Source organism: Geospiza fortis, unplaced genomic scaffold, assembly GCF_000277835.1.
Source record: "Geospiza fortis unplaced genomic scaffold, GeoFor_1.0 scaffold23, whole genome shotgun sequence".
NCBI classification, from domain to species: domain Eukaryota; kingdom Metazoa; phylum Chordata; class Aves; order Passeriformes; family Thraupidae; genus Geospiza; species Geospiza fortis.
The window spans coordinates 12,196,690-12,212,502 of NW_005054303.1; the positions used below are offsets into that span (position 1 = coordinate 12,196,690).

At 38.9% G+C, this 15,813-nt stretch overlaps 1 protein-coding gene across 1 annotated transcript in view; it reads right to left on the reverse strand.

Annotated features, from left to right (window-relative positions):
* ARID4A (AT-rich interaction domain 4A) overlaps window positions 1-15,813 on the reverse strand; it is a 46,050-nt gene that overhangs the window by 8,377 nt on the left and 21,860 nt on the right. The window contains exons 11-16 of the mRNA XM_005418038.2: window positions 8,392-8,464; window positions 6,017-6,111; window positions 5,608-5,705; window positions 3,989-4,217; window positions 2,119-2,369; window positions 620-817 (exon numbers count right to left, since the gene is read on the reverse strand). Of these exons, the coding sequence (XP_005418095.1) occupies window positions 620-817; window positions 2,119-2,369; window positions 3,989-4,217; window positions 5,608-5,705; window positions 6,017-6,111; window positions 8,392-8,464 (944 nt within the window). The remainder of the gene's footprint in view (window positions 1-619; window positions 818-2,118; window positions 2,370-3,988; window positions 4,218-5,607; window positions 5,706-6,016; window positions 6,112-8,391; window positions 8,465-15,813) is intronic.

The following is a 15,813-nucleotide window of genomic DNA, read 5'->3' on the forward strand; positions in this document are numbered from 1 at the left end:
CAAACTGGATGAGATTCTGAAAAGCACAAACACACTGATGCTCCTCAAGATATTAATAAGGTAAAGGGAACCTGTAAATATTTGGGGAATATTGCCACACTCAAACTTCATGTTGCCACATAAAGAAATTTGCTTATGGATTTGGAATACCATGTTATATACCTGAAATATATAAAGTACTATGAAGACTGGCTGCCAGGAGAAGCATTTTACAATCCCAATTACCATTCAATACAAGAATGTATTTTATTCCCAAAATTCCAGTGCTTAATACATTAATTGTAAATATCTCCACCATTATCAATGGCTCCCTTAAAGGAAAGTTTGCTAGTGCTAACACTGATAGACACAATAAATATCAGGGATACTCCTGGAAGGGGTGAGGATCCCTAAGGCAGATGGACACTTGGAAAAATACAAGTATATTCTGACATTTCAATGCAACACCATGAACAAAATCACCAACACTGAAAAGTGAAGAAGTCAGAGCCTGTTATGTTGGTAATTCAATATGGAGCCACATCACTGACCATCTCTCACTTTATGTCCTTAAAAACAAAAATTTCTTTTGCAAATAAGCCTTTGAACAAAGAAATGAAAGGCAATTTGTTATCCTCACCTTACATTCCAACCGTAGTAATGAACTAAATATAAAACCTCTCCATCATCAATTTCTGTGCTTTTAATACTGGCTTCATAAATTTTTTGAGTCTTTCCACGTCCATATTTTACTTTCACTTTGGTTCCAGTCAGGCAGGGTTCTGTGTCCTCCTCATCTTCTTCACCTTCTGATTCTCCTTTGTTCTCAATTTCTTCCCTGTAGTAAAATGTATTTAAAATGCCCACTAATTAGTGACAATCATATCTTAAAATTTAGAGAGCAGTCAAGGTAGAAAAAGGGTGCAAAAAAAATTAATTTTCTGTACCCTGTCCTGTCTCTGAAGCTTGCTCAGAAACAGGATTTTTAAATCAAGAGCAGAACTTAGGGAGAATAGGGCTAAGTGCCAAAAATATCCAGTAAGTTTTATTAAAATTTAAACACAATTTATAAAGCATACAACTACCTCAAAGCTTAAAGATTATTTTTTAAATTGATATTTTGATAATACAAAGAGGAATAAAAGTTAACTCAGTGTGTGTCTCCCGAACAGCACAGGAAGAACTAACTTCAGTTTCTGAAATATTTGATTTTGAGACATAATTTATAAAAAAAAGGTACTTTTACAATTAGCTTAAAATACTACAGTTTATTAACTGCACATGAGTTTGAATTGCCATCACAGTGATCCCCTCATGACACAAACACCATTCCATTGGAAAAAACCTTGATCACAAAAATGTTCAGCCAAGCTTAAAAGTGTCTGCACAGCTCTTTATTAGATACATCCACCTCTCATTACACCTTTAGCTACTGTTTAAATATTATACTCAAACATATTTTGAAGAACGACAATCAAACCTATTTTTAGCTATAATTCCTTCCCTACTTAAGGGACAATTCAGCATAATTTAGAAGCTACTCTACAAAAAAGTCAGCAAGAAATAAAATACTAAAAAGGACTATGGGTTTGCTTTTAATGAAATAGATTTGTTGGCCTTCAGTGAAAGGTCAATTATCTTGTGGCAAGCAAGTCAGAGGACAAGTAACACCCACACAGCTTAAAGAAAACTTTGCTGCCTTGATCATCTGACACACAGCAAAAACAAGGAGCCTGCAGCTTCACCAGTCATCAGCAAACCCTTCAAAGCACAGGAGAAGAGGGATTTGCCATTTCTGTTTCAACTGCCCAGGGAAGTGTCCCCAAGCTGTTCCCACCCTCTCACAGCCTGGTCAGCTTGGTGTCTGGAGGTATTGGTGTGATAAAACACCAACACAGCCTTGGCAAGTGAAGTGACAGTGAAAAATACAGCCTGGCATCCAGCACAAAAAGATGCTTCCAGAAGGTACAGCAGGCTCTACAAGCTTGAAATAAAATGTTCCCTTTCCCTGCCTGTCTGAGTGAATAAGGCTTCTGATTTTCACACTTCAGTAAGATCAAGTCTGTGTCCTCCTGCCTGGAGAACAGCTCAATCATGGCACAGAGAAACTCAAAGAAGGTGATACAATTTAGTGCTTACCTCTCCCTCTGCCTCTCTTCCTCTTCATCTGACTCTTTATCAGAATCCTCCTGTTTTTTAATTTTCTTCTCTTTTTGCTTTGGTGTGCTTTTCTTCCCTAGAGGAGTTTCATTTTCTTTCTTTTCTGCATTCTCAGGTGTTTCCTCTACATCTTTGTTTTCTTTGTTACTGTCTTTTAATTTGTCTTGGGTTTTATCCTCTTCACCATCTTTTTTAGCAGGGGCTGCATCCCGGGCAAGTCTTCTTCGTCCCTGGAACAGAAATAAAATCAGTTTAATGACTCCTGTCCCCTGCTTTCTTCATAACCCCTCCAAATCCCAGCAAAAAAATGAGACACGCAACTCCTGTAGAGAAAAAAGGCTGGAGATGACAAAAAAATGCAAAATATTCTAAAATAGTAAAATTAAAACTTTACGTTTTTCTATCTGCTTCATTTGGAATGAGGATGAGTTTCTGATTAACTGATGGAGGATTTCAGGATATTTGTTTGGACTTGTAATGCTTGTTACTCTGATAGAAAGGGCCAAAATGTCTTGTTCACCTACAGCAATATCATTATTTGAAGTGCTTGTATAGGAATATTGAGGGGAGGCATCTTCAATCCTGACAGTCACCTGTGGACATCAAGGGCAGAAATTTGTCAGCTCTCAAAAAACCCTAAATATCTCATTTTTTAAAGGCACCTTGAGTACTCAAAGCAGTTGCTGCCTGGGACTATCTGCAACTGATTCTTAGAGATCTAGCACAGTATTATCATTTGATTTATTAGAAGTCTCTTGATAGGATCATTGCTTTTTAGTCAGAACAAAGAGACAATTATTAAAAAGACAAAAAATTCTTACATTTCTTTAACCTTCTTTTGAGCGTTCTCAGAAAGAAAAACTAACTCAAAAATAAATGAACAAACTAAGAACAAAGCTAATGTCATGTCAGGAAGTTCACTGAGGCTGATGCAGCTTGGAACAACCACTTTCAATTAAACAGAAATATAATACATAATAGAAGTCTCAACCTGTGTTTACACCATGTCCTTCCATCTATTAATCTATAAGGCCATGTATTTGCTTGAAAAGCTGCTTTGCAAGAAGGACTTCAACAGAATAACATTTTAGTCAAACAGAATCTTTAGAACTTGAACAATTTAAAAGCAGCAATTGTTGTCCTTCAGTAGTCACAGTCCATTGAAGAACACAAAATGTTCTTTTAACGTAATTAAATGAGTGCTACAGTGATATTCCAACACCTTTAAAGTACTGTCTGTATTCCTCACGGTGTTCAGTATCCTCCAGCTGTTGGGGCACTGATCTGATCTATGTAGCTACTAATACAACCTTCACCTCTACAGCATTTAAAGACAAATGAAGGCTAAACTTAATTGTTCTTCCCTCTACTTTTGTCTATGTACTCCAGTATTTGAGTGTTTCTTCTATTAGAAGAGAAACTGTGGCAAAAACCAGCTCAGAGAAATGGGTCTTCCTTTGATTCCAAGATCCATCGCAGGTTTTTGATATTCCTGTTTCTTGCCAGAAGGCTCCAGGTTCCATGTGCCTGTGGAAACCCTCACCCACAACCAAGACTGTCCTGCTGTGTTTCACTGTTCTGATGGGAACAGCTCAAGGCATCCCTGAACCACAGCACATCCAGCTGAGCCTGAGCAAATCCCAGGCATGGTGTGGAATATGAAGGAGTAATCCATCTCTGTGTCCAGGTAGAACATAATTAACAATTAACACTCACAGAACTCCACACTTGTACCAGTGCAACAATTCCAATGTGCAACTGCTGCACAAGGAAAAGTCACTATAGGAACTGTTCACTACACAAAGGGGCTTTGTTAGGGACTAAACACAAATCAGTTCAGACCGCTCACCCTTGGGGATCTTAGTTCAATTTCTTCTTTCTCACTTTCACTGCTGGAATAATTTTCTTCTGCTTCTTTTTTAACTTCTGTTGGGGGCATTTTTTGTTCCTCTTTCACACTTTCCTCCATTGGTTCCACGTGTTTCTGTGTCTCTTCTACCACTTTTGGTTCATTGTGATGGATGGTCCTAAACTGAATGTTTGCAGAACGGCAGTACTCTTCAAAACCATAAAGATACCTACAGACACAAGGAAGGTCCCATTTATATTCCATGGTTTATTTTTCATTTATTGAAGTGCATAAAACCTATTTTCCTGCTCAGTAACTTCAGGAAAATAATAATAAAAAACACACAACAACCAAATAAACCCAAATAAAAATATAAAAGCTAGAGAAGATTTTGAAGTGAAACAATTTCATATCAAATGCTGAAAAAGAACACACAGAGGTGCTTCTCATATATTTAACTTCATTCCCATCCAATTAAGAATTCATGACAGTAATGCCATGCATGAGCTTGTTCTCTGGAAACTGCCTGTGTGTATTCTAATCCAGTTATAGGTGACAGAGGTATGAATTAGCTTATTCCTCAAAGAATTAATATGCAAGTTACAACACACTATCACTGTCACAACACATTTTCATGTGTCCAAACAACATCATCGTTTCTTCCACTGTAACAGCAACCCAGTACACATTTACCAATTACTCTTTCCAGGATAAACACTCTTCTCTGTAAAATACAGACCTTAAACATGTGCCCAGTTCAAATCCCACTGAAGAGAGTCTCAACATTGTCATCTTCATTGACATTAACATGAGTTGAGTCATTACTCATCCCTATTTCCAAATTTCCCGAGGTTTGAGTCAAGAGAACCTCATTCTTCCCTTTTACTCAAAAAGCCCAATTGTTTCTTGTCAAACTTCCAAGGAGGATAAACAATAAAAACAATTTTTATTTAGAAAACGAGCTTGGAAAATGTAATTCCTGAAAGGTTTCCAATTCAAAAGTTACAACACAGCTGAAAAGCGAGGGTGAGAAGAAAAAGATTTATGCATTTAGTCAATGTAAGTAATGATTTTACTATTTAATAACTCTCACATTCACCACAGCAATGCACACAGTTAAGCCCTAATGCCATTATTCTACAAATTCTGCAAAGATTATATGTAAATATAAAATCTAAAACATGTCTTTTTTTCAGTCAACACCTTTCAGGAAGTTAAAGCACTTGTATAAAACTCTCCTCAATGCATATGAGATCTAAAGATTAAGGAGTCGTCTGTTACTGTTAATTACCTTAACTTGCAAAACTGAATCTGCCAAAGCTTCTTTTAAAAATTTCAGTGGTGTACTCTGAAACACCATCAGCACAGGAGGAAAGTAAAAGTTTCTTGGTAAAAAAATGAGCAGAATCCTGATGTATTGGAACAACAGGAACTCCCTGCCCTGACTGCTCCCTCCTTTCCTCCACATCAGCACTGGAAAATGCTCAGAACTGTTCATTAACTGAAGAATATCAAATGCTGTCTCCAAAACTACCAAAAACTTCTTGAATATTGTACAAGCTACAACTAGGAGAAAGAAAGGAAAAGTGCTTTCACCACTACCCAATATAAAAACTTACTTTCTATAAGCAGTTTTTACGTTGTAGGAAGCAGCTGAGTTCAAAATAGGAATGCCAAGGTCCATATAAATTTGCTTCCATACAGCACCACTTTCAATCTTTGGGGGGGAAAAAAGAGAAAAAAGGAAGTTTACAGGTTTTACAATAATAACACTAAGGAATAATATTGAACAGAGCTAAAAGCCAAAGTCTTTTATATCCAGTGAACAGTTTGGGTTGGAAGGGACCTTAAAAATCACCCAGTTCCAACCCCTTGCCATGGGCAGGGACACCTCCCACTATCCCAGGTTGTTCCAAGCCCTGCCCAACCTGGCCTGAACACTGCCAGGGATGGGGAATCCACAACTTCCCAGGACATTTATAGATATGAATGAACAGACATTTAATTCAGGGAACATTCAGCACTTACATTGTCACACCCACCCTGCTGATAAACCAGCCTAAAAAGTTTGAAGAGGTTAAGGTCCTTGTAGCCCAGAACTGGTGGTTTATTGATAGGAGTACCTGAATAAAATAAAACAGAAACAAGTTATCCTAAAGAACAGCAAGGTGCCTCTTCCATTCCTTTAGCACACATTTGATTACAAGTATTATTCTACATTTTAAAATCTGTATTCAATGGCTTAAGGTATGTTCCCAAGTCAGTAAATTCCAATGACCAGTTAAGGCTTCACCCTGTTTTGAATGCATCATTATCCCTGGGTGGTTTATCAGCCTCCCAGGTTTATTACCAACCCCAATCCACCTGGCTGCATCCCACTGCTCCTCTCCTGAGCAGGGAGGACAGCCAGAACTGCAGGAAGCTGCAGAGAACACCTGAGGAATGCTGGAACAGAGCAGTGTGTGAAGAGATTAACTAAAAGCACCGTGGGCTGAAAGGAACGAGGAAGAAGCAGAGACGTTGGATTAGGAAGAGACACTCAGGCAAATTGTCAGAATGTGGAAAAGCACAAGGACCTGACAGGACATGAATATTTGGGGCAGTTCCAGGGAAAAGAAAGAACTCAGATCAGCTGAGTGGCAGTGACACACAGAACAGTAATTATCTGCAGAAGGAGAAACCAAAAGTGACTTAGGGCAAGTGGCTGCATACGTAGACAATAATCCTCCCAGCAAGGAAGAATGCCAAACCTCTTCCCTGCTGCTTTGTATCTTCCCTCATCTTCATGCAATTATATTTGGAATCATTAAAATAATTTTATAGGACTTTGGGAATACTGTCATGATTCCATGAATCAAAACATTTATATTGAGAGAACAGAATGTAGAACAAATCTGCTGGGAACAGAAATCTTGCTATAAGGATGGAGAAGGAAAATAAGAAGCAAACAGGCAAGGGGAAAGTCCCAGTCCCAAAAAGTTCTGCACATTGCTCAATCCACATACTGGCTTGAAAAATATTTCATGGACTGAGTCTTCAAATTCATCATACAAATGCTTTCTTCTTCTCCCTTCACAAGGTCCTGAATCTCTACTGGTTTTGCAGTCTGTGAGTGTTTAGGAAAGAGAATGAGAAGGCAAGAATACAGGACAGTGGGAAGAATCAGGCTACATGAAAGGAAAACTCTGGATTAGCCCAGCAGCAGAATGATTTCTTTTTTTCCCCCCAACTTAGTCTTTTATTCCCCTAAGGCAGCTTATTCTCCAGAAACACTGGTTATATACACAGGAGGCCTTCAAAATTATATTGGATGAGCTCCAGAACACTTTGCTATAATACATGCTCAATTTCTAAACCTATGATAAGAACTGGCAATATTGAACAGCTTTTGGATTGTGCTTTTATGATTCTGTGCTCTAGAACATACCTCCTTAGAACAGACTCTCTTTTACAAAGGCAGCTTGATTTCCCCATTAATTTTAACAACCTCCCACCCTCAAAAAAAGAAAGGGGCAAATATTCAGACTCTGCAAGTACTTCATGTTTCACCCTTAGTTCTGGTCATTTCAAATTCAAATACATCAACATTTGCTGCACTCTGTGCTGCTATGGAAATATCATTCAGGTAGCTGCTGTCAAGAGAAAAGAAAGCTGAAAAGAAAAGGGAAAAGGGCAGTAGTTACACCTGTAATCTAGCTCTACACCAAGGCTACTGCAGGATGAAAACGGCAGTTGAAATACAGGATTGAAAAGGTGACTTCATGGGTAAAATTTATCAAACCAATATACTCTAAAAGACAAAATTCTGCAGGCTTGAATACAGATTTTTAAAAAGGAGCATAAAAGCTTCCATTTTCATGTCAGTCTCATCACAACTGCACATGCCTTATGCAACAGCAGCTCTCCCAAGCCAGCAGGTACATCCTGCTCCCTCTGCAGAGCACATGCACTTTAAAACTGCTCTGAAGCCAAGACTTCAACTATTCTACTTTATTAAGTCTCACTTAATTCTGTAAAGACAGATGTTTAAAATACACTATCTTCTTGTTGTAGCTACAGGATAAAATAGATTCTTTTGAGTTGTCTCTTCAGGTATCACTGCTCCATTTGTGCACAAGACTAGAGGATGGCACATCACCATTCTCTGCTGGTTGGATTTCACCATCCATGGACAGACTCCACAGCTTCCAGCCTGGGATTAACAGCAGCAGAGCTCTCAGCCATGGCTGTCACAACCAGAAATTAACCAAGGGCTTATTTAACAGGCGTTAGGAACATAGAAAAGGCTTTGTGAAAGCAAAACAAAACCAAAACACCTCAGGGAGGATTTGAGTTCCCTTTGAGTGTTGTGCCATTAAATAAGTGGACTGGAGATAAAAAAAAGGAAGAAAATTCAGTGTTACCTCTGTCTTCCATAAACTTGTAAAGCTGTTGGAGGAAGTTGTCCCTCTCTTCAGGATCAAGCTCTTCCTCAGGCTGTGAAAATAAATGCAGTCATAAATGAAAACAGCAAATATGCAAAGTAACCATTTATTTGTACAAAAGCCTAAGAGCAAGAACTAAACCCAAACCACTTCCCATTTGGCCCTGAACCCATGTAATGGTGAAATATGCAGAAAACAAAATTTACTCAAGAAGACTGAAGTAGGACCTCAGGAGGAAAAGAAGAAAATGCAGGTCAGGGAAAGCATCAGTCCATGACAGAACGAATGAGTGACCCTCAAATGAAAACTCTAATACACACAGCATACCTGCCTAGCACAGAAGAGGTCTGGTATTTACAAGACTGAAAGAATTCACATGAATTCCCGGTTTGTTTTGTTGGGTTTTTTTTGGTTAGGTTCTTTCTGTTTGTTTGGGGCTTTTTTGTTTATTTTCCTTATCCCAGCTTTAGCTCAGATTGCAGAACAATTCTTTCTCCAACAGTACCTGTTGGAGATGCTCCAGACAGTACTTGTTTTGTAATTAAGTTCCAATGCTTGATTTCAGCTTATATTTGGAAACACCTTTAAAGTAATTTCTATAATTTATTATTATTATAAATTCCTTAGTTTCACCTTTACAACTTAAAGCTTCAAAGAGATAAACACTATGAGATAAATTTATGGCAAGTAATCCACAGCATGAAATAAAGATATTCCTTTAATTCCAGTGAAAATTATTTAAAATACAGTCAATTTATTGGAGGCAGTGGAAGGGGCAGGCAGAGGAAATAATGTCTATGTATCTTCATGGAATTTTGAGATTCTAGCAGAGGCCAAAAAAAACCAAAAAAAACCAACCCAAACCCTTTTCCCTGCATTGCTTTCTGCATGCCACTTTCTTCCTGCCAGCCTGGCAGTTTGTACAAGGCAGGCTGCAGCTGTCTTGAAGGAAAGACGTACAGTACGTGTCAAAAAATCTTATCATTACATTATTAAAAATAACAGGAAAGTGACAAGCAGTTCCAGAAGGAAACCAGAACAACAATTTAGATTTCAGTCATCTCTGCATTCTGTAAACTTTAAGCTTCAAGGCAAGGAGATAGGCAGGGAAATGGGGATGTACATGCTAATGCCTTACTAACCAGCAATCTGCCCAGCATCAGAATGAATCCCAGCCCTGCCTGCTTCACTGAATTCTGAGCTTCTAAACCCAACAGGGCTCAGCTACAATCAGGCAGAGACAATATCTGTGTCTTACTTCACTAATTTTTCTTCTGGAATAATTGGAGGAAATTAAATGTGTAATCACAACGCTGTACAGCATCAGTTAGCATTTGCTCAGCACATCACAGGGATTATATAAGGAGAAACAGTTATCTATAGAATTAGCGTGCTCTTCCAGGTTATCAAGTGAAGTATTGCTATAGAAACCACAGCTTTTTTCTCTCCATCCAGACTGCAAAATAACTTCAAGATCGAGAAATTTCTACCATCTACTGTAATGTTTACTGGCTGAAGGCAATACAGCTCAAACTGTGCAAACTAAATACATCTAATAACAGTAAACATCCAGAAATGCTTCTGAATAGTTGAATTAAAGCCATTTCTTCTGTGTGGGCACAAAGCCAAACCAGAACTGTGGGTCAGGACAGCAGAAATGCACATAAAAACAGCAATCTTGCAGCCAGAATTTAGCCCTTCCATTGAGACTGAGTGGAAAAAATGCAGATGAAGAAAAGCAAAAAGGGAAGATGAAAAGTGTTATAGGGTGGGGGCATAAAACCTGGCTGCAGTAAGCATCCACCTGTGTGAGACATCCCAAAGTCTGCACCTGCTTCTCTCTGTTGAGCCCCTTGACAGAGGGAGGCTGAACTGTGCCTGGTACTGAGGCCAGAACAGGCACCAGATCCTTCTGCCACCACAGAACACAGCTTGGATCAGCTGCTCTCTTGCTTCTGGCCAAAATGAGAAAGACCAAGCCTTCCTGGATATGCTTACTGCAACGTGAGGATAAGATGCCATTTTTTTACCAGGGTTATCTGTTTAGAACTAGACATTAAAGAATTCTAAAGAGTGTTTGCTGTTCTGAGTGAGTTTTACTTTAAATATATCAGCCATCATAAAATTATAGAATGGGTTTGGTGGAATGGACCTTGAAGACCACCTAGTCCCAACCCCCCTGCCACGGGGGTTCATCTAAGCTGCTGTAAATCTGCACCCAAATCAGGGAAACACCTGAGAAACGTTGATGCCAGAACCTGTGATCACCATCAGAGAGCAAATGGAGAGCTGAAATTCCCAACACTGCTTTGCAGCAGGAACCAGGATGACAGTGCTGCTCTCCAAAACTCACTGCTATTATCCAGACATTTGTGCCCATTTTAGACTGGGCATAAGTAAGTTTACAGTGATAATTGTTTAAAACCAGTTACTGAAGAGAGTTCTGTCTCTCCATTTCATTTTTTTCTTATACAGATGTTGCAAAAAGGGGGAGACTATAGCCAAAGGTAAGTCCAAGTGAGAAGCAAAACAATATGAAAATTTTAAGCTTCAAGAGTTCAAAACTGAGACCTTTCTGCTGCTCCTCCAATACCCACAGCTAAATGCAACACGAGAAAAACTTTTTAGTTTCAGGATGAGAGGGTGAATTTCATTTAAATGAAAATAAATTAAAAATCTCTAAGATGCCCCTTTTTTAATTTAAAGATTGAAATTTTATGGGTTTGAGGTTTTTTTCCTCCTTTCTGACAAGCAGGTCACATCTGTTAGGGAGCACTGGAAACAGTAAAACAATAAATTTGACCATGAACATTATCTTTTTATCTTTGTATAATGGACATGTTCCCTTCCCAACTCCACTTCTTATGGTCTTCCAAACAACATTAACAGCATTCACGTATTTTCTAAAACTATCTGGAAAGCACCAGCAACATGAAGCACACAGAACACCTGTAACTGGTTTTGCTTCATTTGGTTTTGAGTCACCTAATTCACCATGAGCTTTGCCTCTGTCCTTAGCATGATTTTCAACAAGAATGTGGCTCTGTTATCCTGACTCATCAGTTACTCTACAGAAAGATATTAAAGCTTCTGTGGGTGCCAACCTTTAGAGCTGAGTGGGAGCACAAAGGATGAAATAGTTTCTTCTACAAAAGAAAGAATGAATCTCTACCTCCAAGCACGTACACCCTGAACTCAGGCAATCCAAGGTGGAGCTACCAGGGACAGATCTTCCTTTCATGTTATAAATAGACTGACAGGACCATAAATGCTTCTGTGAAAGAAATGCAGGTGAAGAGGAAGAGCAGCATACACAGGATTTGGAGTTCAGAGGAAGAGATGATCAAGACAAGCTGCCAGAATTACGGTAAATGTAATTTTGTTGCTTCACAGTACTTCAATGAGATTTCATCACTTGCACATTTGCTTTCTAACGCCGAGCTTGAAAACTAATTAAGGAAATGACAAGAATTAAACTGATTGCAACAAGTTAACAGCTTTAAACCACGTGGAGATAAGCATGGTCTTAAAATGTTAATTTATACCAACAAGAAACCAGAAATTCCACAAACCAACAATGACTCACTCCAGAGCTGTGCCTCAGTTTGCAACTTCCCTTGGAGTGACATTCTGAGAATGCCTCTTTGCATAAAACTGTGAGCAAGGAAGGCTTTAAAGAACATTTGTGCATGGCATGATGCAGGCTGTGCTTCACAGTAGCCAGAACTCCTACAAATGCACACATGCATGAGAAGGAGGATTAGCTAATCAATGTTTAGCTATTTTTAAAGGCTATTCTGTGCATTACACATCACAGCTGCTTGGGGAGGGGGTTTATATATATAAATCACAGAATCTTAGGTTGGTTTGGATTGGAAGGGATCTAAAAAGCCATCTTGTTCCATCTCCTGCCATGGGCAGGGACATCTTCCACTACACCAGGCTGCTCCAACCTGGCCTTGGACACTGCCAGGGATGGGGCAGCCACAGCTCCTGTGGGCACCCTGTGCCAGGGCCTCACCATCCTCACGGGAAATAATTTTTTCTTAATATCTAATAAACCACTTCTTTCTGGATATCACCCTTCATTAACTTTGAAATGACTCTTTTCCTGTATTGAACTTCCAGAGTGAGCTATTTCAATGTTATTTTAAAATACAAATAGGCTGCAACAGACATGGCAATTTGGGTATGATTTTATGTGATCTCCCACAGTTACTGAGAGCAAAGCCTACACGGGGAACAAGAATTATTTTGAAGCAAAATGTAAATATTTTAATAGTCGACTACTGATTATTTGTAGGAATTTCAAGCCTCCTAAAACACATCATGGATTTCTCATCCTTCCTTTATGGACTTAATGCTAATAAAATATATGGAAATAACTTATCATGAGAACTGAAATCCTTGCTTATTTGCAGAATAGGAACATTGGAAAATGCCTCTGGCATCTTCCCTTTTCAACAATGTAAAGCAACTGTGACTGATTTTTTTGATGCTGTTGTGATGCAAGAACCTTAAAAAGGTTCAATGAATGCACCCCATTAAACATGCCACACATACATCCTCTAGGTGACTGTCACAAACAAGCCTTGAAGAAAATCCCTCTTAGCAAACACCTGGAGGTGCCACAAATCTTCCCTCAATGAGCCATGGAGACCTGGAATTTTTTTCTGAAGAAATTCCTTGCCTTAACTCTGGTCTTCAGTGAATGTATCTGTGGAGAACGTGTACTGAGAAGATAATTGAAATAACTGCACGTTAAGATCTTCATTTTAATGGAATCAGAATGGCTTACAGGGAGATAGAGCCAAACCCAAATATTGCTTACACATCCCCTTGTAGAACAGGGAGAATTTAAATATTTAAGTTTGAGAATCAAATGTGATGGATCACAGTGGATTCCACAGCTTCTCCTACCAGCACATTTACCTGTGTGGAATCCTTTGCTTCACTACTTTATGTTTAGATTAGATTCTTCTTCCCTGACAGAACAGCTTCAAGATAAGCAAATACAGTAGTAAATACAACTTGTTTTGAATAAAAATGGGGTAATGATCAATATTCCAAAAGCTTTTGTTTCTATGTGGAGATACTGGAGTCAAGATTTTCCCTTTCCTTTTAGCTGCAGTGCATAGACTGCCAAATGTACCCTCCAGACACAGCTGACTATCTTCCTTTGACATGTTGAAAAATGGGCAAGAAGCAAAAGCAATATTCAGGTTTTTATCTGGGTTCAAATTAATTGAATGATTCTTTTACTTTTCATTCAATAAAGAATTTATTTTTATAATACCTCCAGATTTTTTTCACTTTTTATGAAATGTCTTATTAAAACCTTAATTGCTAATGGAAAATAATCCTGAGTTGTACCATGTATTACCAAAATTCCAGCAATTTGAACATGCTGAGCAGCTCTGTGTAATGCAATCCCTGTTAGAGTCCATGACAAGCAATTTCCACATTGTCCTTCTTCCCAGTCAACTCTGGACCACACAAGTCACTCACCAGGGGTGAGGAGGAGGAGCACCAAACCAACCCCATGTTTGTTCCCCCTCTTTAGCTTAAAAAAGCCCTGTAAAGCCTGGAAACCTGGTGGTACCAATTCTACCACCTCTTAAAGATGTCACAAAAGGTAACACACTTAGAAAGATAGTTTCTGTCAAAATAAAGTTGCAGATTTTTAAGCCAGCTACCAGAAAAATGGCAGGATCTAATGTCACCAGCTACAGCAGCTCTCTCTGCTCCATCATCATTATAAAAGATGCTACTTCAGAAAAAATAGGATCCTTTCCATTCCAGAATTAGACTTTTCTGACTGACTTTATCCTGATTATATATTAAGTAGGTCTGTGTCCATTTGATTATTTAATGATGGCCTATCATGGCTGGGCAGCAGCTGGACAGGCCTTGTCAGCAAAGCTGCTGTGCAGACCTAAAGATGGGAATGGGGGGAAATAAAAAGGTATTTTTAATAATCTCACTTCCATCTCTAATAATATAACCAATTACAGTTCTAAAACAAAAAGCCCCCTGAGAATATTCTGGGAGAGGATGGACAGAAGCAATTTTTGACCTTGATTAATAAAAGGCACTCTATAAAATGTAAAATTTCAGTAATTCCACATCTGTATTCAAATACAGGCAAAAAAAACCCCAATCACTCACTTGTCAAATCTCTCTGCAGCCAGTATTACTGCCTTTCTAGAGGAAAAAAACCAGAAATTCCTTAAATTCCCTAAATGTTGTCTGTTGCAATATCCAGCACGGCCCACAATTAAAAATATGTATTTTAACAGTTGAACCAGGAATTTGACTTAATAGGCCATCATGTCAGTTCTGCTCTGACATTATCTAAAAAGATTCATATCTACCCTCTGCTACACAGCTTCAGCATGAAGATGCTCACCTTACATTCCTACTTGTCACCTGGAAATAATGGATTCCACAGCTTCTCCTATCAGCACATCCACCTGTCTGGAATCCTTTGCTTCACTATTTTACATTAACATCCTTCTTTAAAAATAATCTGTTTCTTTTACAGGAATGACCTTTTTTTTTTTAAATCACCAAGCTTCCCCCTCCCCCTTCTTTGTTTGAAACACACAGCATTTTATGCAATAGGCATGAAAAAGGATAATAAAAATGGATACTGGAAAACTAGTACAGCAATCCTTGATTTTCAGTGACTGATACTCTGAAATTTTAACCAATGTTAATACAGACAGAGCAATAGAGCCTGCAACAGTTCACACCCTGCAAAATGTGGCCTATTCAGTCTTTTTCACTGCAAACAGAGGGGAAAAAAAACCAGAGGATTTTACATTTCTGCACACATTCATCTCAGATTTATCTTATCATACCATTATTCTTACACAGACATCTCCTCCATTTTCCAAAACACTGATACCATAGCATAAAATTCCCATCTAAAAATAGATTTTTATTGTCTATTTTTATTTTTCTTTTTACCTGGAAAGATCTCCCCTGGCTGCAAGCTCCACCAGACAGTTCCCAGCTCAGAAACCCAAGTCAAACCCCCATCCCCAAGCACCACGTTCACATCACAGATCCAAGCACCCGATCCTTACCTAGCAGCTGCATTCTTTCAAACGTAAAATGGTTTTACTTCCTTTCTATCTAATCTGCCCACTGCCTGGACATATTTTCAGCCTGACTTCCAAATATTCGCTCGCGTTCGCTCTCTCTCCCCGCGCGGCGGCCGCGGTTAACCGGCATTACTTACATTCTCTTCCGCACGGGGAGGGGGGAAAAATAATAAAAAAAAAAGCTAATAAAACGAACTAGGGAGACTAAGGAGAACGCGAGGCATCAGATGAAAGGCAGAGGAAGGGCCAGCCCATCTCCGAGCCCCCGGCCAGCCCCGGCGCCCGCGGCCCC